Source organism: Xenopus tropicalis, chromosome 5 (assembly GCF_000004195.4).
Source record: "Xenopus tropicalis strain Nigerian chromosome 5, UCB_Xtro_10.0, whole genome shotgun sequence".
Classification (NCBI taxonomy): domain Eukaryota; kingdom Metazoa; phylum Chordata; class Amphibia; order Anura; family Pipidae; genus Xenopus; species Xenopus tropicalis.
In genome coordinates, this window is record NC_030681.2 from 75,838,580 (window position 1) to 75,863,875 (window position 25,296).

The 25,296-nt window shown below is 38.8% G+C and overlaps 1 protein-coding gene across 1 annotated transcript; it reads left to right on the plus strand.

Annotated features, from left to right (window-relative positions):
- Nucleotides 1-1,447: 1,447 nt before the first annotated feature.
- On the plus strand, nt 1,448-25,221 carry hdac2 (histone deacetylase 2). Its single transcript, NM_001005432.1, is given in 14 exon segments — nt 1,448-1,694; nt 13,392-13,504; nt 13,581-13,698; nt 14,085-14,159; nt 14,775-14,913; nt 15,874-16,015; nt 16,747-16,839; nt 16,931-17,039; nt 20,051-20,191; nt 21,208-21,316; nt 22,358-22,488; nt 24,149-24,304; nt 24,703-24,760; nt 24,881-25,221. Coding segments are annotated over 14 exon segments (1,467 nt in total). The 5' UTR covers nt 1,448-1,642; the 3' UTR covers nt 24,912-25,221.
- The last annotated feature ends 75 nt before the right edge of the window (nt 25,222-25,296 follow it).

Sequence of the window (25,296 nt, forward strand, 5' to 3'; positions counted from 1 at the left end):
TTTGGTGTGCAGCTTAAGAACTGTTTGTATATATATATACATATTGTTCACACCTTGGGCTCAGACTGTAAGCACCCACATTGTTCACACCTCAGACTATAGAAGCAGTGCCAGCATTGTGTCCCTGTATAAACAGGGGAGTGGTCAAAACTGGCTTCCATTATCACCCAGAAAATTTCCTGGCCTTGGCACCACAGAAGTTGGACAGCACTGGTGTAGATGAATCAAATAAAACATGTTTTCCCATAACTTTATTGGAGAGACTTCCAGAATGAAGGCACAGGGCAGGCTACAATGTGGCAGATTAAGTGGCATACCCGTAGAGGAAGCAGACCCTGTGGCAGCTGGAAGGTAGTGGAGGGTCTGCGTACTCTATGCAGGAAGCCCAGGAGTGGTTGTGGGTGACCTGCAATTTTACACGGTTTGGTCAAATCTTTGAGGGGCTAGCCTGCAATGTACAAAGTTCTGGCAGAATTAACCTGGTTTTTGCTCGGTGCACCTGCATTCAATAAATGACCTCTAGAGAGGCCTTTAAGATTCCTTCATAGTCGGTGATTGGGTGTCTGGAAAGGAAATAAAACCTACTGAAAAACATACTGTTTACTTCTTCTTAATCAGGTTAATTATAATACATGGTGTTGGACAGGTTTAATATTTACAACCCTATTATTATTTTTAGACATATAAACCTTTAGGGGCAGCTGTGGAGTCCAGCAATGCAATCTTTGCCCTAGGCCCAGGAGAGCCTTGCAATGGCCCTGTCATCTACTATGCACAGAGAAATAAATATGTAAGGAATGAATGTGTTACTGCCAATAATATATATTCATATAATTATTTTAAGAGAAATGCCATCGCTGCATATAAACATTGTATATTTTGTATCTACTGAGGTTAGCATGAGCGCCCCCCCATGAGCCCTTCCAATAGAGAAGGATTCCCTGACAGATCCAACGGAGCGCGCTATCCGGACTGCACCAACTGAACAGAGAAGGGGACACAGAGTGGAAGAGACTAGGAAAAGCCGGAACAGAGCACACATTCGCCCTTATTATTCTCGATTAGGTTTACATTCCCTAGCGTTAACATAATACAGTTTTGAATACCCCAGTAAGCATTATGACAAATGTTCTGTTCTTTTATAAAAGCCCCTCCACCGGTCCCAATGTTCGTCTCCCCCGCAGCAGCGCTCATTTTCCGTCCGCTCGTGCAACCTATGTTTTGAGGCGATATTAGCTCCTCCCATTTGACCAGCAATGCCCTACCCCCTCCCGCCCAAAGCTGCCACTCTCCCCTCCCAATCACGCCTTCAGAGGCTGTACTGCCCACCCCTATTTGTCTAACCCGCCTACTTTTTGTTTTACCTTCACTTAGGGTTCCTGGTTCTATTTTCTCAGGCTCCTCCCACTCCGGCCTCACCTGACCCTCCCACCTCTGTCTGCACCGTGTCTGTGTGAGCCTGAGCGCGCCCCCCGGCCGAGCGGGAAAAGTCTCATTGAGCACCGAATAACGGCAGCCGTGTACTCACAGCAGCTTCTTTCGCTCCCAATCGGTGCCCCGACCGGACCGCTTCCGCGCCTCTATACCGCTTTATCCGATCTTTTGGCGCAAGAGTAGTCCGTGCACTGTGCAAGGGGGCTCCATGGCGTACACTCAGGGGGGTGCCAAGAAGAAGGTCTGCTACTATTATGATGGTAAGAGAGGGGCAGCTGTGGGGTAATCGCCATACGGCACTTGGTTAGGGTAAAGTGGGCGTGTAAAGAGCGACTCCTACCCAGGCCCCCGGCGCATCATTGTCCAATATGGTTTATCCGTGCTGGAGACTCGCTAGTTCTCCCCAGACCACACGGTTTGCTTTTTGAGTTTTGTTAGCAGGTACCCAGCGGGCCTGAGGCTGACAGGCCTATACACTGCCCTGTGAAACTGCGCTGTGCCGCCCCCCTGTCCTCAGGGTGTAGACAAGAACAAGTGCCATTTCGTGGTGACAGCGAGATGGGGCCCGGGGCGGGGCTAGGGCTAGCTGGGGTTCTGCATTTGTTTGGGGAAAGCTCCAGTGAAAACTTGAGTCTAGGTTGAGTGTTTATGTGTAGGGGATTTGGGGTGATCTGTCCATTTTCTCATTGTTCTACATTGAGCATCACGGTGGTTAAATCTGGGGTGCAAGGGTGCTAGTAGATTTTCATGGACAAAGGCCACCTGGGTATCCATTCTTAAGATCTTATTTGTTCAACAGCTGTCTATTTAGAGGTGTAGTTAAACAGTGGTTAGAGAGTCTCATGTTGGGTGTCCTTGTGTTATACCCACAGTTCAAGGCAGTGGTATAACCAGAAGTTACTAGACCTTCATGCTTATTTTGAATCGACAAAAAGTGACCAAGTCCTTATCAGGCTCGCTTCTAATTCCTATGCCAAGCACAGGGACACATAATAATTCAAAACAGTATTAGTTGTGGTCCTTTGTTGTACTAGATTGTAGGTCAGCCAAGTTGAGATTTGGGATGAATGCTTATTTGCTATTATATATATTTTTGGAGCACATAGCAATGTTTTCATCTTTATATAACCTGGAAATCGGTTTAGATGGACCTTAACCAAATATTGGACACAAAATAAGGAGTGTCTGACCCAGAATAGTCATAAAACCCATCGCCTAACCCAGTGATCCCCAATCAGTGACTTGTGAGCAACATGTTGCTCACTGTCCCCTTTGATGTTGCTCCCAGTGGCCTCAAAAGTAGGTGCCCATTTTTAAATCTCTGGCTTGGAGACAAGTTTTGGAAGCACAGAGACACAGTCAGTCTACTAAGTCTGGGGCTACCAAATAGCCAATCACAGTACTTATTTGGCATCTCCAAATAACTTTCATGCTTATATGACTCACCAACACTTTTTATATCTAAGTGTGGCAAAAAAAAGTTGGGGATCCATGATGTAACCTGTAGCATTTGGTTATGAAAAATACTTCAAATTATAAATCTTTTTGCTTCTAGTTTGTCTTCTATTTTTCTTGGGAAAGAAACAAAAATTTGGGTCTATACCTCAAACAAATAACAGTATCTTACTAAATAGAATGGACAAATGTCGATAAATCAAACCGCTTTCTTCATTATTGTTCAGTATGAATATTTGGCTATAGGAGTCCATTCCCAGTCTAACCTCACAAATCGGTGGTGTGTTCCGCATTAGAAGTGTCATATCTCCTTATATATATTTATAGATTTTTGAACATTAAAGATTTTTTTTGTTTTTTCATCAAGTCCTGTGAGTGCTGAGTCCCCAGGCAATCTGCCATTTAATGGTGTGTGTCCTCCCTCTACTATGATATATATTTAGTGTGTGATACTGTTCCAAAATGTCTAATGTGGTTTAAAGCTAATTTTTAGTATGTTGTAGAATGACCTATTCTAAGCAACTTTCCAATTGGCCTTCATTACTTATTTGTTATAGTTTTTGAATTATTTGCCTACTTCTTCCAACTTGTTGCAGTTTTTAAATGGAGGTCACTGAGCCAAAAAAATTATTGTTACATTTTGTAACTTTTTTTTCTATTCAGCCCCTCTCCTATTCATATACCAGTCTATTGTCCAAACCATCTCCTGGTTGCTAAGGTAACTTGGACCCTTGCAACCAAATAGCTGCTGAAACTCCAAACTGGAGACCTCCTGAACTGAAAATGAAAGAAGTAAAAAAACTGCAATAACTAAAAATGAAGACCAATTGTAAATTATATTGTAAAATATCACTTTCTACAGCATACTAAAAGTTAACTAAAAGGTGAACAGCCCTTTTAAGTAGTTGATTTCAATCTATGCTGGTCTAATTTTAATGTTTAGTTACATTTATTTTGTTTGTAATTATGATTTCAGAAATACTACTTTAGCCTCAATCTGAAGGCTTAGTGCAATAGTGTTTGTTAAGTTATTGTTACTTGGCTGTTTAATAGAAAGCTATTTGATATTTTTGAGTCTGCGTCTTCATTGGATCTAGTCAACCTCAAAATTGTCAAAAATGTTCCACATAACCTGTCTTTCTTTAGTGTAACTGTGGGGGAATTCACAAGATGAGTGAGTTCTATTCTAAAGTTTGTAACCCATAGCTAGAGACGGCTATCTGCTGTGTTTTGGGAAAGAAATAGTGGGGTTGCACACACTTGATAAAGGGCACGAAAGGGGCCCGAAACATGTCGTGTATGGCATAAAAATAAAAGCACTTTTTTTGCAGAAGTTTTGCATTTTGTCTCGTGCTCCCCCCTATATATATTTTTCGATTGGACATTGGCTGAGAGTGCGGCTCTATTGCTGGGGGTTTGATGCATGAAGTTTGGAAGGCTGACCGCAGAGGATTTATCTATTCAAATAGTGGGGTTGCATGTATGGTGCAAGTTGAAATACACACCTTTCTCCCTTCTGTAATTTTGATGTTTAAAATTGAAAGGTTCCAGGTGATTTATGACTTTTATTTGTTTAACTCCACTGTTGCACTCTGCTCTGTCTGCTCAGTTATGACACGTCTGTGTTTTATTGGTTGAGTAAGAAAAGTAAGGAACAATTATCTGCATCTGCCTGTTCATTTTCCAGTGTTCTTCTCAGAAAAAAAAATGTCCAGGTGAAAAGAAAGTGCCAGGATAGGGATAAACCAGGAAGAGCAGAGCTGCTGCTTCTTTTTAGAAGTTCCTGTGAGTCCGGTACTTTTTCTCTTTATAATTTTCTTTACCTGCACCCGGGACAGTTGGCCGTAAAGTTAAGGGTACTTCCTCCTTTTTGTTGGTGGGTGATCCACCCTGGCAAAAATGACCTGGGGAGAAATGTTTTGTTTTAATTTTCTATAAAGTCTTTTCTTTAGAGTGAGATTGGGCACATTTGTGTTTGGAAGGCACCTATTTATGTTTCTGCCTTGAATCAATGGGATCTCAGGGGAATATCTTCTAGTTTGAGGGGTGGAAGTTCTACTTTAAGTTGTGGTCTTTTCAACATAATCGTGATCAAACACTTGGGGCATATTTATTATAGTGTGTAAGCCCATAGCAATCAATCAGATCTTTGCTTTTGTTTTCTAACTTGTATCTGATACAAAAATTCTAATTGCTGATTGGTTGCTATGGGAAACATCACCAGTATTGTTTTCTTACACACTGTAATAAATATGCCCCTTTATATGCCTTTCAACTTGTGCCAATGTGTTACCTGACCACTTAGATTGTAAGCTCTACGGGGCAGGGACCTCCTTCTTAATGTGTCTCATACCATGTGGTACTTATTCCCTGTGTATTTATACTTACTTATTGTATTTATTACAATGATTGTCCTCCCTGTTTGTAATTGTGTATATTGTGAAATTGTACAGCACTGTGTATCCTTGTAGTGCTTTATAAATAAAGTTATACATGCATGCATACATACATACATACATGTGCCATAGTTAGATTCTTTATGGAATAATCCAAAAGGGGTCACGTCACGTGTCATGATTATCAGCAAAATTTTTTATACTTAGTATTTTACTGATTTTACAGAGTATTATAATCCAGCCTTCAAATGTGTAGTACTGTATAGTGAATAACTGGCCCACTACATGGAATTAGTTGGACAGCAGAGGTGTAGACCGTCTGTCTTAATAACCAGACAAGAAATGCATAAGTGGAGTTAGAGTAAAGTTTGTTCCAGTTTATTGCTTTTGCTTGTAACAACTGCCATGACTGCACTGTATTACCATTTTATCTCCACCTTTACACGTCTCACCTCAGTTCATAGCAAGATTTCTATGAGCAGTATAATAATTTGCCTTTTTGAGTGGAAAAATCTAAGATGTAGATTTTCATAAATGTGTTAGTTACACCAAAACTGCAAAAATATGTATTCAGTTGATTGCAAAATTTATAGAACTGTAATGTTGGCATGTTCCCCTTTGACACTAATTCCACATGAGAAGTTGTCGTGTGCCTTTTTATAAAAATGCACATACCAGAGTCTCACTGTTATGTAAAGCAATGGATGTTTGCAAAGTCTATTTAAAGGAGAAGGAAAGGCTAAAATATTAGGCACCCCCAAGTGACTTTAATCACTTACCTTTTACCCCAGGCTGGTGCCCCTGTTAGGAGAGAACCGCACCAGCCCGGGGTACCTGCAGCGAGCGTTTCCTTCTATGTCAAAGGAGGAAGTAGAGTGAAAAGCTGAATTTTTGTTAAAGTTCGGCTTTTCACTATACTGCGCATGCGCAAGAACACGAAGAAGGAATAGGAGACCAGGCTCACAGCTAACAGGGGCACCAGCCCGGGGTACAAGGTAAGTGATTAGTCACTTGGGGGTGCCTAACATTTTGGCACCCCAAAGTGACTTAGCCTTTCCTTCTCCTTTAATGTATTGGAAGCTGGTGCTAATGTAGTCACTGAAACCGTGCGATTTTGCATTGTGAAATGAAAGTTTTGCATGACTTTCTTTGCTGTAATAGCATTCTTATGTGTAAGTTACTTGCTTTATAAATGATTAAGAAGCCCTTTGTCAAATAAGCTGCTTTTTACTTCACAGCCTAAAGGTGACCATACACTGCTGCCGATTTGAGTCCTTTAGACTGCTTTGGCAGCTTATCTGCCAGTGTATGGGGCCATCCCAGTTGATATCTGGTCAAAAATCGGGCAGGTGTCGATTGAGCAGGTGTCATTTTCACATTTGCGGTCCTCCGTTGGATGACCCCTATACTGTTGTAATTTGATTGTTTGGCCCTTCTAGCCCAATATTGCCCACCTTACGTGTGCATATCGGGAGAAGATCCGCTCATTTGGTGAGGTCCCCAAACAAGTCGATCTTAAAGGAATACTGTCATTGGAAAACATGTTTTTTTTTTTTTCCCAAAATGCATCTGTTAATAAGACTTTTCCAGCAAAATCCTGCATTTAAATCAATTTTTCAGAAACGCATACAGCTTTTTTTTATATTTTATTTTGAAATGTCACATGGGGCTAGCAATATTCTTTATTGCCCAGGGTGCCACAGCCATGTGCTCTGATAAACTTCAGTCACACTTTACTGCTGAGTTGCAAGTTGTAGTGATATCACAAAATCATCCCCTGATAGCCTATCAGTGGATCCCTATTACTGTATAACAATTGCTGGTCGACAGTTTTAGCATCCCTGGTAAGCACCCAAAGGTAATAGTGGTCACTAGAACTTGTTAAAAAAGAAAGCCAGTACCCCAGCATCAGTAGGTTACATTTTAATGATGCCTTCTGAGGATGCAGCCTGCATGTGAAGTACTAAGCTTTGTGCCAGTTCTGACAGGTGTTTACTGATGGTTAAGAGAGTCCGCATTAGAGCTGGGCGGTATGACCAAAAATTTTTATCACGGTATTTTTCAAAATTATATCGGTATCACGGTATTTGACGGTATATAAATAAAAAAATAAATAATAAATATTGGTGGCCCCCCCCAACCCCAACCCCAACAACCCCAGCCCCCCCCCAACCCCAGCCACAACCCCCCCAGCCCCCCCACCCCAGCCACAACCCCCCCCAGCCCCCCCAACCCCAGCCACAACCCCCCCCAGCCCCCCCAACCCCAGCCACAACCCCCCCCAGCCCCCCCAACCCCAGCCACAACCCCCCCAACCCCCCAACCACAACCCCCCAGCAGAACTTACCCAACTTGTGGTTCCTCCAGCTCCAGCGATGCGTCCTAGCGACGTCGCGTGCGCGCTGACGTCACATACGCGCCGACGTCACGTACGCACGGGCGCAACCCGGAAGTAATAGGAGAAAAACAGCAGGAGGCGCGCATACCGGTATAGCGGTATGTTTAAAACTCATACCGTTTTTTTTTTTATAAAATACCGCCCAGCACTAGTCCGCATTGTTCTATTCCTTGCTTGTGAGGAACTCAACTCTCAGGAGAGCACATTTCAAATCACATCTATCAGATGAATGCCTTTCCCATTGTGGACAGTAATCCTCATTTTAGATAATATTTTCTACATGTCACCCTTGTAAAATTATTGCAAACCTAAAACTCTGAATCTTAATACAGCTGTTTAAGCACAAATGTAACCAGTTGTTAAGTTACATAAATTGTAAATATATTCAACATCCTAGTGGACCTCGGGTTGTCTTTAAGTCAGGGGTGCGCAAAAGGTAGATCGCGGTCTACCAGTAGATCACTTTAAAGTTTCTGGTAGACCTCGAGGCGGAATGCAGCGGGAGGACATCCCGCCACTTCTTTTTCCCTCCCAGCGTACTGGAGCTTTTGAGTGCGGCTGCTCAAGCCATTCGTCTTGTAGTTTCGTCCCAGTATAGAAGATTGTCCCCACCGGGCCGCTGTTTATATTTGCTCCTTTTTTATATATGTTTCTGTGTGCAGACTACAAAGTGGCCCATGAAGAAGGGATGTAAAAACTACTACAATCCTTTCACATTAAACTTGAAGTTGGCACTTGAATAATGTTATGTGGGCATTAAATGTGAATTTGGCAATGCATTTATATATTGCTATGTGTATTTGTAAACATTGATTGATACTTTTTCTTGCTTATTGTAGTAGATCTCATGATGGAGGTCAGGTGGCAAGAGTAGACCACAGGGTGACAAAGTCTGGGCACCCCTGCTTTAAGTCATGGGGATAATAAGAGTTTATGAATACAGAATGCATTAAAGGATCAGTTTTCTGTTAATTTATTGAGCCTATCTTTTCTAAGCCTTTGTTAAGCTTCTAAGTGGCCTGTTTTGTTTTGAATATGCTCATATGAACATAGAATGTCACTAGTGCCCTGTTCAGTGTAAGAAATACCTCCCCCCCCCCAAAAAAAAAAACACGTAGTGGGGTATTGAAAGTGAATCATTTCCCATTTAAATGGGACATATTTTTTTAAAAAAAATCTAATTTATGCTATGTGTTTCTTATAAGGCTTTTATGCAGGGGTCATGCTGCTCAGAGCAACCCAGTAGCAGATTCTTTACAAAGACTTTGCCACTAAAGGGAGCTCCTCTGCAACTAAACATACACGCTGCTAAACATATATTTGTTTAATAATTATGTTTATGGTGAAGGCAGGTAGGCTCTAGTGTTAGTTTAAGAAACTAAATATGGCAATGACAAACTGTTGACAGTTTTTTCTTGCCTTTAATAGTGTTGGCAATTACAGTAACTTGTTTTGCTACCCTTGATGCTGCTTCCAACTGGTGGAAATAACCATGTATTTTAGCCTTGTGCTTGTTGCTTAGTCATATAATGTTGATTCATTCTAAATTGGCTGAGCTTTTAAAATCTCTTACTTGTTTAAACTTACACAATTTTACAAACCAAGACTAGTTCCAGTAACACAGCATTTCACAATTCCTTTCCTAGTGAAACTGCCTTGCCCCCTTTCAGCTCCTCAGGTGTGCTAGTTTATTTGGTGATATTTTAAATATCTTGAGATAGAAAGTTGACAACCTCTGCTTGAATTACACCACTGGAGTACCATCGGCCACCTTTGCGTGATTAAATAATGCTTAGAAAAAAACAGCTTTTCTTAGGATTAAGCAAATATGATCTTTACTTAGGGGCCCATTTACTAAACGATTTTGAGATAATTTTGTATTTTTTCTAACTTATAGAACATTTCGGAATGTATGCGAAAAGTTTGTTAAAATTCCAAGTGTTTTTCGTGGTTTTCGTTAAACTTCCACTAAAAAATTGTACTTTGTGCAAAGAATACGAACATTTTGGAATTCGTTAACGCTTTGGTTGCACTTTCCTCGGGACTATCTTTTTGCCAGGTTTGATCTGTCCAGTACCATGGATCTGTTGAATACCATGGAAGTACTAGGGAAGCCTTCCAAAGCCAGAAAGGTTTTTGTGGCTTAACAAACTTTTCAACACGAAAATATTGTGACTTTCGGAACACAATTGCGATATTTTCGTACGAACGATAAAAGCATTTTCGAGACATTTTAGAACTTCAGAAATTATTGTAGTTACTCCGAATATATACCATATCGTGTTTTAAGCCCATAAAAAATCGGATCTTAGTAAATGTGCCCCTTAGTCTTATTTTTTAAACTAGTTATTTAGATGTTTTAGGTTTAAGCACTGTTTGTATTCCAACTTTTAATTGGCACGTCTTAACTAATAGCATGGCTAAAGTAATAGGAAATCATGGATGTACCATGATTGTACAGGCACTGTCCTGTACTTCCAGGGACACTTATAAAAAAAAAATTGCATTTACCCTCAAATCACTATAGAGATGGCCAAGTAAGATTCTTTCTTTTGGCGAGGTCGACAGTTGGTTTTCATTATTTATATTTTATCCTTTTTTAATTATTTGTCTTCCTCTTTTGTCTCTCTCCAGCTTTAAAATGGGGGTCACTGACCCCAGCAGCCAAACACAAGTGCTTTGTTTAGAAAAGCAATGTGCCAGCCTGAGGGTAAAAAGTAGGGCAGTACTGCCAACTAATAAAATCTTTCCTAGGTCACTCAATAGAGTTGTTCGTGCATGCGCAGTAGAGCAGTTGCAAGACCAATTGCAAATTGTCTCAGAGTATTGGTCTCTACATCATAATAAAAGTTAACTCCAAGGTGAACAACCCCCTTAAGCACTAAACATGTTCAATTATCCATGTCCAGCACTTTAAGGAATAGTTCCCCTTTAAATAAACCTTTGGTATGATGTAGATCTATTGTCTTCATTTTTTATAGTTTATGGTTTTTTAGTTATTACAACTATCCACTTGAAATGCAGGCCAAGTTTTATGTAAATGTGTGTGTATGTATGTATATATAATAAATATATATATATATATATATATATATATATATATACCAGTATATATACACACATTTACATAAAACTTGGCCTGCGTTTCAAGTGGATAGTTGTAATAACTAAAAAACCATAAACTATAAAAAATGAAGACAATAGATCTACATCATACCAAAGGTTTATTTAACTGATAATCATATTTCTGTAAAATGAATAATCAAGTCATACAGTATACTAAACAAACACTATATATTGCTATTTGTTTCTGTTCTTGTTGCAAGGTTATTAGAGCTTTTGTGAAAGGAACACACTACTTTATTACTGTGCATTTGAGGTATACAATAAGAGAAAGAAATGGTTAACTAAATAAATGGCATGACTTTTGTGCAAAATGCGCATATAAAGCATGGGAGAATCCAAAATTATTTTTTAATTATGTGAATATTAAAAAAATGAAGCAAGAAGGGGTGGGAACTTTATTATCACAGGGGGGTACGTTGGTTGATGAGAACGGGGAAAAAGCAGAAATTTTGAACTCTTATTTTACATCTGTCTATACATCTGAGGAGCCAGATAATGAAGGCTTCCCTTTTAATATACCCAGTTCTAGTAATTTAGCTACTGGCGCGTGGGTCACTCAGGAGGAAATTCAAAAGAGACTTGAACATGTAAAGGTAAATAAAGGTCCAGGACCGGATGGGATTCATCCCAGGGTATTAAATGAGCTGAGCGCTGTGATTGCCAAGCCTCTTCACAATTTTTCAGGATTCGTTGAGGTTTGGCATGGTGCAGAGAGACTGGCGGATTGCTAATGTGGTGCCATTATTTAAAAAGGGATCTCGTTCTCAGCCTGAAAACTATAGGCCTGTTAGTCTGACATCAGTAGTAGGAAAGCTTCTGGAAGGGGTAATAAGGGATAGGATAGTTGAATACATTGCAATTCACAATACTATTAGTTTGTGCCAGCATGGTTTTATGCGTAACAGATCTTGCCAGACTAATTTAGTCGCCTTTTATGAGGAGGTGAGCAGGAACCTTGATGCTGGAATGGCAGTTGATGTCATCTACTTAGATTTTGCTAAAGCATTTGATACAGTACCTCACAGAAGGTTAATGATCAAATTGAGGAATATTGGCCTAGAACATAATATTTGTAATTGGATAGAGAACTGGCTGAAGGATAGAGTACAAAGAGTGGTGGTAAATGGAACATTTTCTAATTGGGCCAGTGTGGTTAGTGGAGTACCGCAGGGGTCAGTCCTTGGTCCTTTGCTTTTTAACTTGTTTATTAATGACCTGGAGGTGGGCATAGAGAGTACTGTTTCTATTTTTGCTGATGACACTAAATTGTGCAAAACTATAAGTTCCATGCAGGATGCTGCCGCTTTGCAGAGCGATTTGACAAAATTGGAAAACTGGGCAGCAAACTGGAAAATGAGGTTCAATGTTGACAAGTGCAAAGTTATGCACTTTGGTAGAAATAATATAAACGCAAACTATCTACTGAATGGTAGTGTGATGGGGGCATCCTTAATGGAGAAGGATCTAGGGGTTTTTGTAGATCACAAGTTGTCCAATTCCAGGCAGTGTCATTCTGTGGCTACTAAAGCAAATAAAGTGCTGTCTTGTATAAAAAAGGGCATTGACTCAAGGGATGAGAACATATTTTTGCCTCTTTATAGGTCCCTGGTAAGGCCTCACCTTGAGTATGCAGTGCAGATTTGGGCTCCAGTCCTTAAGAGGGATATTAATGAGCTGGAGAGAGTGCAGAGACGTGCAACTAAACTGGTAAAGGGGATGGAAGATTTAAGCTATGAGGTTAGATTGTCGAGGTTGGGGTTGTTTTCTCTGGAAAAGAGGCGCTTGCGAGGGGACATGATTACTCTGTACAAGTACATTAGAGGGGATTATAGGCAGTTTGGGGATGTTCTTTTTTTCCCATAAAAACAATCAACGCACCAGAGGTCACCCCTATAGATTAGAGGAACAGAGCTTCCATTTGAAGCAGCGTAGGTGGTTTTTCACGGTGAGGGCAGTGAGGCTGTGGAATGCCCTTCCTAGAGATGTGGTAATGGCAGACTCTGTTAATGCCTTTAAGAGGGGCCTGGATGAGTTTTTGAACAAGCAGAATATCCAAGGCTATTGTGATACTAATATCTACAGTTAGTATTACTGGTTGTATATATATAGTTTATGTATGTGAGTGTATAGATTGGTTAGTATAGGTTGTGTGCTGGGTTTACTCGGATGGGTTGAACTTGATGGACAATGGTCTTTTTTCAACCCTATGTAACTATGTAACTATGGGATGCACAGGATTCATCAATTTTGGATTCAGCTAAATACCAAATCTAATATTTGACCTAATTCTGAACAACAATTAAATATTCAAATATTATACAACATTTTTAAACTTTTTATCAATTGTGGACCAGGAATTGTAGCTTTTAGCTCTTTTTGTTATTTGCAACAAATAACTTTCAAGCTACCAAATGCTGTCAGTGCTAACATGTTTGTGTTTCAACTGATTGAAATTGCTATGAAAAGTGGTTTAGTCCTGTAAGTACTGTCATAGACTAATTGTAAACGCATTTCACTATTATCGTGCCACATGTCACTGGTGTGTAATTTATTTTTTAAAACTATTCATATTGCTGTTTTAGGGGATATCGGAAATTACTACTATGGCCAAGGGCATCCAATGAAGCCTCACAGAATCCGCATGACCCATAATTTGCTGCTGAACTATGGCCTTTATAGAAAAATGGAAATTTATGTGAGTTTGTTTATGTATTTATTCATCTTTTCCCCTTTCACAAGTACCTTGATATAACTGTGCATTTCTTTTCTAGCGACCTCACAAGGCAACAGCTGAAGAGATGACCAAGTATCACAGTGATGAATATATTAAATTTCTTCGATCGATACGACCAGACAATATGTCTGAATACAGCAAACAAATGCAGAGGTGTAAGTTTCTTACGTATTTTTCTTCATTCCTCGGGGGGTTTACCCCATTTATTCTGACCACCCGTGCATCAACGTTTCTGGGGTGAGAGCCCACCCTTTATCAGGATAAGAGCATCCCTAAGCCGTGTCTAGAAAAATCTAAGCACATAATTCAAAGTAACAGTGTTGGCCAGTGCTGCTGTTTTGTACAGCTATAACATTTTATGGTACCGTTGCTGCAATTATATTGTGATAGAGTCCTAAATCTTTATTATTTAATGTCTCATTTGATGCCCATTATATTGTATCATTGATATGCACTAATGTGTGCTGGCTTTCAGCTTCACGGATGTATGAAAATCTTTTTTTTTTTTTATTTTATTTTTTTTATTATTCTTTCTATATAGTTAACGTAGGTGAAGACTGTCCTGTGTTTGATGGCCTCTTTGAGTTTTGTCAGCTGTCTACTGGTGGTTCTGTAGGTAAGAAAGCTAATTTTGTAAAACTAATTAATTTTGTGTGTATGAGTACACTCTACATTAATACACCTTTTCGAATCTACATCTGGTTTTTGTAAATCCTCTGTAAGTTAGCTGAGCTGAAGAACAGTTGAAGGGGTTGTTTTTCTTTACATTTTTGCATGTAGAAAGTGATATTCTGAGACAATTTGCTATTGGGTTTCATTTTATTTTGGGTTTTTGAGTTATTTAGCTCAGCAGCTATTTGGTTGCTAGGGCCAAAATTACCCTAGCAACCAGTCATCCATTTGAATAAGAGACTGAAATATGAATAGGAGAGGGCCTAAATTAGAAAAGAGTAATAAGTTTTTTTGTTTTTTTTAGATATCAGGGTCAGCAACCCCCATTTGAAAGCTGGAAAGAGTCAGAAGTAGAAGGCAAATAATTCAAAAACTATAAAAAAAAAAACAAACAAACTGAAAAGTTGCTAAAAAGTTAACATATATGTGAACCACCCCTTTTAAGTGGGGATGTTAGTTTTTTTTTTTTTTTTTTACCAGAACAAATGCATAGTCTGATAGTAAGTGCGCATGAACTGCATCAGTCTAATTGTAACAAATTTTATCTTCTCATCAAAAGCTGGTGCCGTAAAACTCAACCGGCAACAAACAGATATGGCTGTTAACTGGGCAGGGGGCCTTCATCATGCTAAGAAATCAGAAGCATCTGGATTTTGTTATGTGAATGATATTGTTCTTGCAATCCTTGAACTTCTGAAGTAAGTTATTTGAGATTTTTTTTCCTTAAGAGAATGTGAAATTTGTCTCTTGCAGAAGAGGTAAACCTTTGGGATTAGTTTATCATCCCTAAAGTACAGCAAATGTGTAACAGAGGAGGTCCATACCTCATAATTCTCCATCATATATTTTATTTTCCTTAATTTAAGTGCATGTTTAAGTACTAAGGGCTGTCCCCTGGGATTATATGATTCAGGGTGCACACAAACAGTCCAAGGGCACACATACATGTTAAGTCACATCAGCCAATTAATTGACAGAGTTCTGCATTTTGTTCTCACGTTTCTTTCTGTTACACTTTGAGCTGCATAATTTTAGGTGATCATGGAGGGAGCACACAGACCATCACAAAATTGTGGCCCAAGGGAAAAGATGTGAAATGGGAGAAGTTTTAATGTATAATGTATTTGCAGTTTAGAGCAGTGTTTGTTTATCCCTTTGTCTAGAGCCAGGAGTGCAGAGAATGTAAACAGCCAGACTATTACTGTTTTCAACAGCAATTGCATTAAAAGCTTTAAAACCATTAAAATTGCAATGAATGTATATTGATAGGAAAGTTGCATAGAATTATACTGTATTTTTTTCACTATACAAAAAATAGCTTTTGGGTGGAGGACACTTTTAAATATAAAAGTAATTGCTATTGAAAGTAGAATCTGAAACAGTGTAGCAGAATTCACACCTGGTGGGATAAACTTTTTTCTGCTACTCTACTTTGCTTCAAGAGACAGAAACAGAAAGGGATAAACAAATACTGCTCACAAGTGCAGTTAACATTTATAAATAACTTGTACTCAATAATGTATGTTGGAATCTTGAATATTGTTAAATGTCTGCCATTTTGTTTTCTCTTTTATCCTCTTCCATGTTTGTGCATTTTTTTTAAATTATATTTCTGTATCAAACAAAATCCAAAGCTTTTTAATGATTTTGTTTATTAGGTATCACCAAAGAGTGTTATATATTGATATTGATATCCATCATGGTGATGGTGTTGAAGAGGCATTTTATACCACCGACCGTGTCATGACAGTGTCATTTCACAAATATGGCGAATACTTCCCTGGCACTGGAGATCTTAGGGTAAGGATGGTTGTTTTCATTATGTATTTGTACTAAAATGTTACACTCCTGCGGCTAGGATCATATGTTTTGTGGAATATATCTGTAACTAATTAATAAAAGTAAACTCTTTTGCAGTACTTACTGAATTATCAGTCATTCTCAGTGTCAGTTTGTCATTTTTAAGCTTTTTCTATATTTAAATGGAGTAAGACCAACCATACTACTAATATCTTCCAAATAGGAGTTTTAGAAAAGACACCATTTTAACACAAGTTAATCACAGAATTCAGTGGCAATTCTGCTACTACAATCTGTTGGTCACACAATGGGGTAAATTGTGAATGTTGTGAGATTGTTTCCAAAATGTTAGTTTAGGTGTTGAAAACCACCTCATTGTAATTTAAACCACAAATTAATTTAAATCTATATTATACTTATATTTATTAATGTTCAAGTATAAAATGTGTTCATTTAAAAAATTGTGTCACTGCTTTATATTTCAGAATTGATTTATATTTGTACAACTTAATTATATAGAAAATAATTTATTTTTAACTGTTTCCAAGTCATTACTACTTTGCTTTGTGACTTGCTGTAGCTGATGGGAGACAATGCAACATGTAATAAATATCTGCCTTCTAAAAGGCGAACCAGCATTTTGTTTATGTTAAAGGATTTATAGATCTTAAAACAATATTTTCAGGTGCAAATAAAATATATTTTGTTTGTCTGCTTATTTATCCTCACAGGATATTGGTGCAGGAAAAGGTAAATATTATGCTGTCAATTTTCCAATGAGGGATGGGATTGATGATGAGTCTTATGGACAAATCTTTAAGCCGGTAGGTAATAAATGTTTTCTGGTTTCAGATCATTTTTATTTTGGTAGCTGCGGTGTATTTTACTAGTACTAATCACTTGTTTGCAATGCAGATAATTTCTAAAGTAATGGAGATGTACCAGCCCAGTGCTGTTGTTCTGCAGTGTGGTGCAGACTCTCTTTCTGGTGACCGTCTTGGATGCTTCAATCTGACTGTAAAAGGTATGAAACTCTGTACTAAAATATTTGTGGACAAAATATCTTAATTTAGTGTCATTTATATACACTAAAAATATAACACACACATGTACGTTTGTGTGTAATATAGTTCTTCATGTTATCGGTGCACTCCTGTAAAGTGTATAAACTTTTATTAGTTAAAGCATAATAACAATTATCAGAGGTGCAGCTCTTTTCTAGAGCCTTTCTCAGGACAAAAGGGGTATTACAGTTAATATGATGATGTAAAGAACTATTTGAACTCTTGATTGGCAGCACACAGGGTGGTAAGAATGGTTTACATTAATGCTGAGGAGTGTGGGCCTACAGAATGTTATAAATGAAATAAAATATGTAAGAAATAAGAATTATTTTTTTAGAACTATGAAGTTTTTAGTCACTTCACGATTTAACCTTTTGCAGGCAATGTTTGCTTTCATAATGGTAAATGGTCTGATGTGTAGTGGAACAGCAACATTTTTGGTTCCTAAAAATGTCCTATTTTGTCTTTGTTCTTATTTAATACGTTTTACAGTTAAGTTTCTTACATTACACTGTCTGTGCTGTAGGTAGATATGCAGATGTTGAGAAAGTACATTTACATTTAAATGAATAACGTGAATTAATGTACTGATTTTTTAAAGGATTATTATTGAAAACAGTGTTACTATCTGTGTAAGGCTAATTGGAAATAATAATTTAGCAGCTTTTGCAAACAGCAAGCCTTATTTTACCAAGCAGAACGAATATGCAGATATCATTAAAGGACAAGGAAAGGCTAAGTCACTTGGGGGTGCTAAAATGTTAGGCACCCCCAAGTGACTTTAATCGCTTACCTTGTACCGTGGGCTGGTGCCCCTGTTAGGAGAAAACAGCACCAGCCCGGGGTACCTGTAATGATGCGCTTCCTCCTTCCTGCAGCTGCAACTATACGATAGGCGCATGCGCAGTAGAGTGAAAAGCCGACTTCTCTGTTAAAGTTCGGCTTTTTCACTCTACTGCGCATGCGCGCGCACGGAAGCAGGAAGGAAGAAGCGCTGCAGGTACCCCGGGCTGGTGCTGTTCTCTTCGAACAGGGGCACCAGCTCGGGGGAAACGGTAGGCGATTTAAGTCACTTGGGGGTGCCTAACATTTTGGCACCCCCAAGTGACTTTGCCTTTCCATGTCCTTTAATGCAATTGTATCATTGAAAGAGAACTAAAGCCTGACAGTCTAAAATACTGAACCTAATGTTTTCATCTTAGTATACTAGCCTAGACAGTACTGCAGCCCACAGTAGCAAATATTCATGGCTCAGAAGATAAACCCATTTTCTAAACTGGTTTTGTGATGAATCTACTGTGTAGCTTACCTAAAGGTGCCCATACACCTTCAGATCCACTCACTTGGTGATGTCGCCAAGCGAGCGGATCTTCTCCCGATATCCCCCACCTATGGGTGGGCGATATCGGGAGAATCCAGGCTAATTTGATTGTTTGGCCCTGGGGCCAAACGATCGAAATATAATGACGTGTATAGGCAAAGTCGGTCCGGGGACCGCATCAACGAGCTGATGCAGTCCCCGATCCGACTAGATTTTTTTAACCTGCCCGATCGAGATCTGGGCGATTTCAGGCCAGATTTCGGTCGGGCAGGCCCGTCGGTATTGCCCATACACGGGCCGATTAGCTGCCGAATCGGTCTAAGGGACCGATATTGGCAGCTAGAATCGGCCCGTGTATGGGGACCTTAATGTAGGGAAATTAGGCAACCAACATTTGTTTTGTTAACCCAGTATTATGTACAGTGTTTACACTCTGAAGTTACAAGTGACTTTTTTAGAGAACCCAGTTTATTTTTTTTTCTCTAGTCGGCCCTCCTGTCAGTGCAGACGTTAGGCCCAAAAAGGCTGACAAGCAGCCCAGGTGTAAAAAATGCAAGCACATCCTCAGAAAGCTGGAGGTTGATATTTGCTCTGACTGCAAGCCACAATCACCTAAACCTACCTCCGTTACACCTGCTACACAATTGCCTACTACCCCTTCCCATGAGGAGGGCCATCTTCAGCATACCACAGAACCTAGTACAAAGGCTCTCCCTTCAACTTCATTATTTCCTCCCCAGCTTGGCAGCTTCCTAGATTTCGTTAAGCAAACTATCCAGTCTTCCCTTGAGAACACACCTCAGCCAAAATAATGCAAGGCTCCCCGACACACTGTTCAAATATCCTCTGACTCAGAGGAGGACCAGATTTCTATTTCCAAACAGGGATCATTATACCTGTCAGATCAGGTAGACTCCAACTCACCTCACCCCAACTCCTCACATGATAGTGAGGTTGACCACAACACCTCAGCAAAACCTGAGACTGTTAAACAGTTACTTAGAGAAATGATGCATACCTTGAAAATCAAGGTCGAATCGGTGGCAGTATCAAAGGCAGATCGAGTACTAGGAGTACATCAAAAGAAGGCTTGCCCGTTTCCAATTTCCAAGTCGCTTGCTTATACAGTGGAAACCAAATGGAATCAACAAGTCTAAAATCCCCTTTTTCTGCCCAGTGCCCATTTAAAAGAAGGCAGAAATGATAGAAAAGGTTTAGGGTGAAGACAGAGCTACTATTAGCAGCTACTTGTCATGGCTACTAAAAAAGATAATGCTGATAATTGTCTCTACATGTTCTAACAGAGCCAGTTGTCTGTATTGTGTATGGCAGGGTATTTTCTGGCATTTAGTAGCCACGACAAGTCTCTGCTTCTAAGTAGCTCTGTGTGTCTTCACCCTTATATTTGTATCAAGTTGCATTCCACCTTTTAGTACTTGTCCGCACGTGCACAGGGAGTGCAAGCTATTAGGAAGTACGAGTAAAAGGCTGTGTTAACTCCTGAATTTCTATGTGCTGGAAAGCATGAAATATCCACTACAAGGGAACCCAGGAAGAAATGCTTGTGTGTAAGAGCCATAAATTGTTTTCTAGTAAAGTACTCAAAATTAACTATCCTTAAAACTTTGGTCTCAAAATTTTATTTCCAAGGTCACGCAAAGTGTGTAGAAGTGGTGAAAACATTTAATTTGCCTTTGTTGATGCTTGGGGGAGGTGGATACACAATACGCAATGTTGCTCGATGCTGGACATATGAGACTGCTGTTGCACTGGACTGTGAAATCCCAAATGGTATGTATAGATAATTATAATTAGTTTGTGATATGTGCAACAGTAAAACTATTCTGACAAGGGCACAATGGCAGATTGTCAGCCTGCAGATAATCACAGGCTGACAATCCTCCCCTACGTTTAAAGGACAAGGAAAGGCTAAGTCACTTGGGGGTGCCAAAATGTTAGGCACCCCCAAGTGACTTTAATCGCTTACCTTGTACCCCGGGCTGGTGCCTGCGAGCAAGCACTTCCTGCTTCGTTTTGCTGGGACCCCACGACCGGCGCATGTGCAGTAGAGTGAAAAGCCGACTTCTCTGTTAAAGTTTGGCTTTTTCACTCTACTGTGTATGTGCGCGCACGCAAACAGGAAGGAGGAAGCGCTGCAGCTATCCCGGGCTGGTGCTGTTCTCTACGAACAGGGGCACCAGTCCAGGGTAAAAGGCAGGCGATGTAAGTCACTTGGGGGTGCCTAACATATTGGCAGCCCCAAGTGACTTTGCCTTTCCTTCTCCTTTAAAAATGGCAAGTCCCGCATTTGGTGGATATCGGCTGTGTGTGCCTGGAACTGGGTGGATTCAATTCTTTGTGGTGCAAGCAAAACTATAGCCCACAGATATAGCCCTGAAGCAATGGTGAAATGTGCATTAGCGTTATTGTAATCCAATAATAGCAGGTAGTGCAGAGATAGCCTGGAGACCATGTTGGGGTACTGGTGATTGTAGACATGCTCTTGAATTTTAGCAAGAGTTATTGTGTAGGAAAGCAAGCCAGCCAAGTGGTTGTGGCACCCTCAAAGCAGTCCTAACACTAACCCTTACAAAAAGCTACACTAGGCTAGGTTGTTTTCACATGCAAAAAATACATTTACTTGGGCCAGGGGTTCAGTCCTATGTTTTTGTATATTTGAAGCAATATTGAACAGATTAGTTTCACATTATAGTTTGCTTATACTTGTAATGCTTGCTCAATCCCTTTTTGTATTATTGCATTTTATTTTATTTTTTTAAGGAAAGCTTATCTGCTTCCTTTTTCAGAATTGCCGTACAATGATTACTTTGAATATTTTGGACCTGACTTCAAGCTACATATTAGCCCTTCTAATATGACAAATCAAAATACTCCTGAATATATGGAAAAAATAAAGTAAGTGGATTTGTAATTTTAATTATTTTACAGAAAATGTTGTTAGTTGTTCAGTGTTTATATGATAATTCATTTCCCATCTCAAGTAGAATTACACATGGATTATAATTTAAATATAATCTTTGATTAAAAGGGCAGTTAAGGGCTGAAAGATAATGTGGTTTTACCTTACAAAAATACATTCATTCAAAATGTAGTGATTATAATCACTGGGGGTGCCTAACATTTGTCAACCTACAGTGATTATACATTTCTTATTATTTTTTTTTAATATTGTATGCAATATTGCTTCTGACTCCTGAAATCATGCATTGTAAGTCACCTGGTACTGACCTACAGAGAAGAATCAATAAATACTGCTTTCAGCTACAATTACACTTACCAGTTACTAACATGAAAATGTTTAATATAGTTGGAAAGTTGCTTAGAATTATTTTCAATCAATATGCAAAAATAACTGGTCTTAAATTGAGATCCCCTTTATTTAAAAGAAAATAAAAAAAACTCAAACTGGTTTGTGCACCTGTACTTGCTTTCTTTTATATGATGGGCATGCTTGGGACCTGGGCTTTCCCAGATAAGGAGTCCTTCTGTAATTTGGATCTTCATACTTAAAGAAAATAAATCATTTAACATTAAATAAACCTAATAAAATTTTTTGCCTCCAGTAAGGATTAAGTATATCTTAGTTGGGATCAAATACAAAGTTCTGTTTTATTACAAAGAAAAATGAAATAATTTTTTTAAAAAATGTGAATTGTTTGATTAAAATGGGCTCTATGGGAGAGAACTCCCAGAGAGAGAATTTTGAGAACTCTAGATAACATGTTTACGGATAACAGATCCCATATCTCTACATGTTTTACATAAGGCAGGGTAATGTTTATGAATACTTCTTAACCCAAAATGAATTTAACAAGAACAAATTAACACCCTAAGATTATTAAATCTTGAAAGGTTGCAATGATGTATATTGTGAAAAGTTTGCAATTGTCTTCAAATTGTATAGCTCTAAAAGAATGTGTGTGTTTTTTTTTGCAGGCAGCGCTTGTTTGAAAACTTGCGTATGCTGCCTCATGCTCCTGGAGTACAGATGCAGGCTATTCCAGAGGATGCTGTACAGGAGGACAGTGGTGATGAGGAAGGAGAAGACCCAGACAAGCGCATTTCCAGTAAATATTGATTAGCAAACAATATAATATGGTTACAATATATACAGAATACTGCTTAGCAATTATACACTTCTTAAAGCATCTTGAAATTGAATATTTGCCAGTGGGTACATAGCCTAATAGTTACTAAACCAGACACTAAATTATACGGTGCTTAGTACTTTGCTGATTTTGCCGCATCTATCTATGTCCCACTTGCACTTTCTGTTAAGTGGAGCCTGAGATTGTGATATGATGTGCCCTTAAAGCTCTCTTTCTTTTCTTAAGTAAATTCTTAATAGACTTTTTAAAGTGTAGCAAGCTATTTTGTACACTGGCAGATATTTGGTGCCAACTTGGCCACTGTTGATCAGTTTGGCCATGGTTGTGGACAGAATCATGACTTATTGTACCAGTATCCAGTCGAAGTTCACTTAAATTTAGATCAGGGCTGTTTGCAAATCCCCGGACAAGGAAAGCATCTGGCCACAGATGCTCACATTCTGATCAAGATAATATCACAAGTGCTGGCTGGGGACCAATAATCTCCATGAAACATATAAAATACATAAATGCTGAAACTGAGCAAATAAGTCTTTCTATCTGTGTGGGGAAGTTTTTTTTTTTTTTTTAACCTTTCTGTAAAACTAGACCAGTTAGTGACTAACCTGCACTAAAGAGGTATCGTAATGATGCACGTGGGAGCTACTAATAACCATCTAGTCTACTTTATCCACTACCTGCTACTCCTTTAGAACCTAAACTCCAGCTCTGCTGCACATGGACTGGATTAACTGGTGGGGCTGAACTGTCCAGGGTTGTAACAGTATAAGACATACCTTGTGACTGCTGGGTTGCCCAGACATATAGTGGGTCTGGTAGAAAGCTTCCTGATGAGCAATATCAGTATTTTGCAAATCAAATCATGTTCCAAATAGTTTGTGTAGGGGGACCTGAAAAGATTTTGCTGTTGGCCACAGTAGCCTCTTGTTACACCGCTGCTATTTTCTACCAGTCCCCCAAAAGCTGGTCCAAATAGTAAACAGTAGGACTAGACAGCTGAATATTGCAACAGTTTGCTATGCAACTTTCTTATAGCTGCTCCTGTAGCATTGCTACCACTGAAACTGGGGGAGTGGGAGTTTATTTTTTACTGTAGGGCAGGTAGTAGGTATAGTAGATTTGCAGGGTGTGTTGTTAAAATAAATGTGTATCACCTGAACTTTGTAGGAAAGCCATAAAATGTGATCATATCTAGAGTTAATGTACAGGGGTTTAAAGCAGTAAAAATGTAATTACATTTTGACATAGTTTCTGTTGGAGAAAGGTTAGCAATTAAAGTGTTTGATCTGGCATTGCCGTCCGTGAACTTAAAAAATCTTAATATAATTCAAGGCAAATCTTTAAAAAATGAAATGTCAAACAACATATTTTGTTTAATGGGGTTTTTAGTTTAGGCAGTATCCCATGGGGAGATAGCAAGTGTTTTGGCTTGTTCTGTTTTAATAGTGATATACTAAAAATTGCCCTTCTTTGGCATCTTTGAGAATTGCCAGAAAGCACACTAACACACAGATCTTATTGTGTGCCATTGTCCTTCACATGAGCGGCAGGAATTGCTAGTGATAACTTCCTATGGCATGCTTCCTAAATACCTCTTTCGTATTTCCTTTACATTTAGTACGAGCTTCTGACAAGCGCATAGCCTGCGATGAGGAGTTTTCAGATTCAGAGGATGAAGGTGAAGGAGGAAGACGTAACGTAGCAGATCACAAAAAGGGAGCAAAAAAAGCAAGACTTGAAGAAGACAAAAAAGAAACAGATGACAAGAAATCTGGTTGGTATTTTACTTTTGTATTTACATTATTTTTACATTAATGGCCAAAACTGTTGGAAAATCACACGCTCTGTAGCTTTCAAAGAGGTAAATTAATTGAGCAGTTCAATAACCTTTAAACTGTGGAAGAATCATGTTGCCAACTTGGAGATTGGGGGGGGGGGGGGTATGGAAGAGCACAAATGTCTGAAAAGAAAGCTTCCCAGGCTATGAAAAATTAATTTAATTAGACTATTTTCTTGCTAAGACCTAGACCTCTTCAGGTTTGCTCTTTCAATAAAATGAAAGCAATGGAGATTGCCAGTAATATGTCAGTATTGTAAGTAATTTGTATCTAGTTTGTTCTGGTTTTATTTATTTATACAATCATTCCAAAATTTAAATGTTTAAATCATCAGATGTTAAAGAAGAGGATAAATCCAAGGACAACATTGCAGAGAAAATGGACACAAAAGGGTAAAAAAAAAAAAAACTTTTGTTTTCTGAATAGTTTTGTTTTTAGAAACAACTTATCACCATTAGTGACTGCAGTTGTAAAGATTTCTGACTCAAATCTTTTGTTAACTCTTTGAATAGTGTTAAGTCTGAACAACCAAGTAATCCGTGATCTGTTGGAAAGAGGAACTTTGATGGCAGGATGCCGCAATAAAAGGTGGAAGTAGAGTTAATCCCCAACCCCCTTAAAAAAGACTGCTGATTATACCCTCTAGCACTTGGCATGGACCGTATTTATTGTAAAACGGTATTGTTTTTTTTTTTTTTTTTTGTTTGTTTGTTTTTTCTGGCAGGTCGTAATGCATTTTTTAATTATGGAGCAAAATTTCTTATCTTTGCCATGCTTTATGTATTAGTATTTAAGTAAACGTGAGTTATGTTTCATGTCTTAAACTGATCTATTAAAATGCCTTTTTGCCTTTTTTGACTGTTATTTCATTTATTTAGCCTTGTGTAATATAGAAATACTAGATTACTTGTGTGAATGTATAATTTAA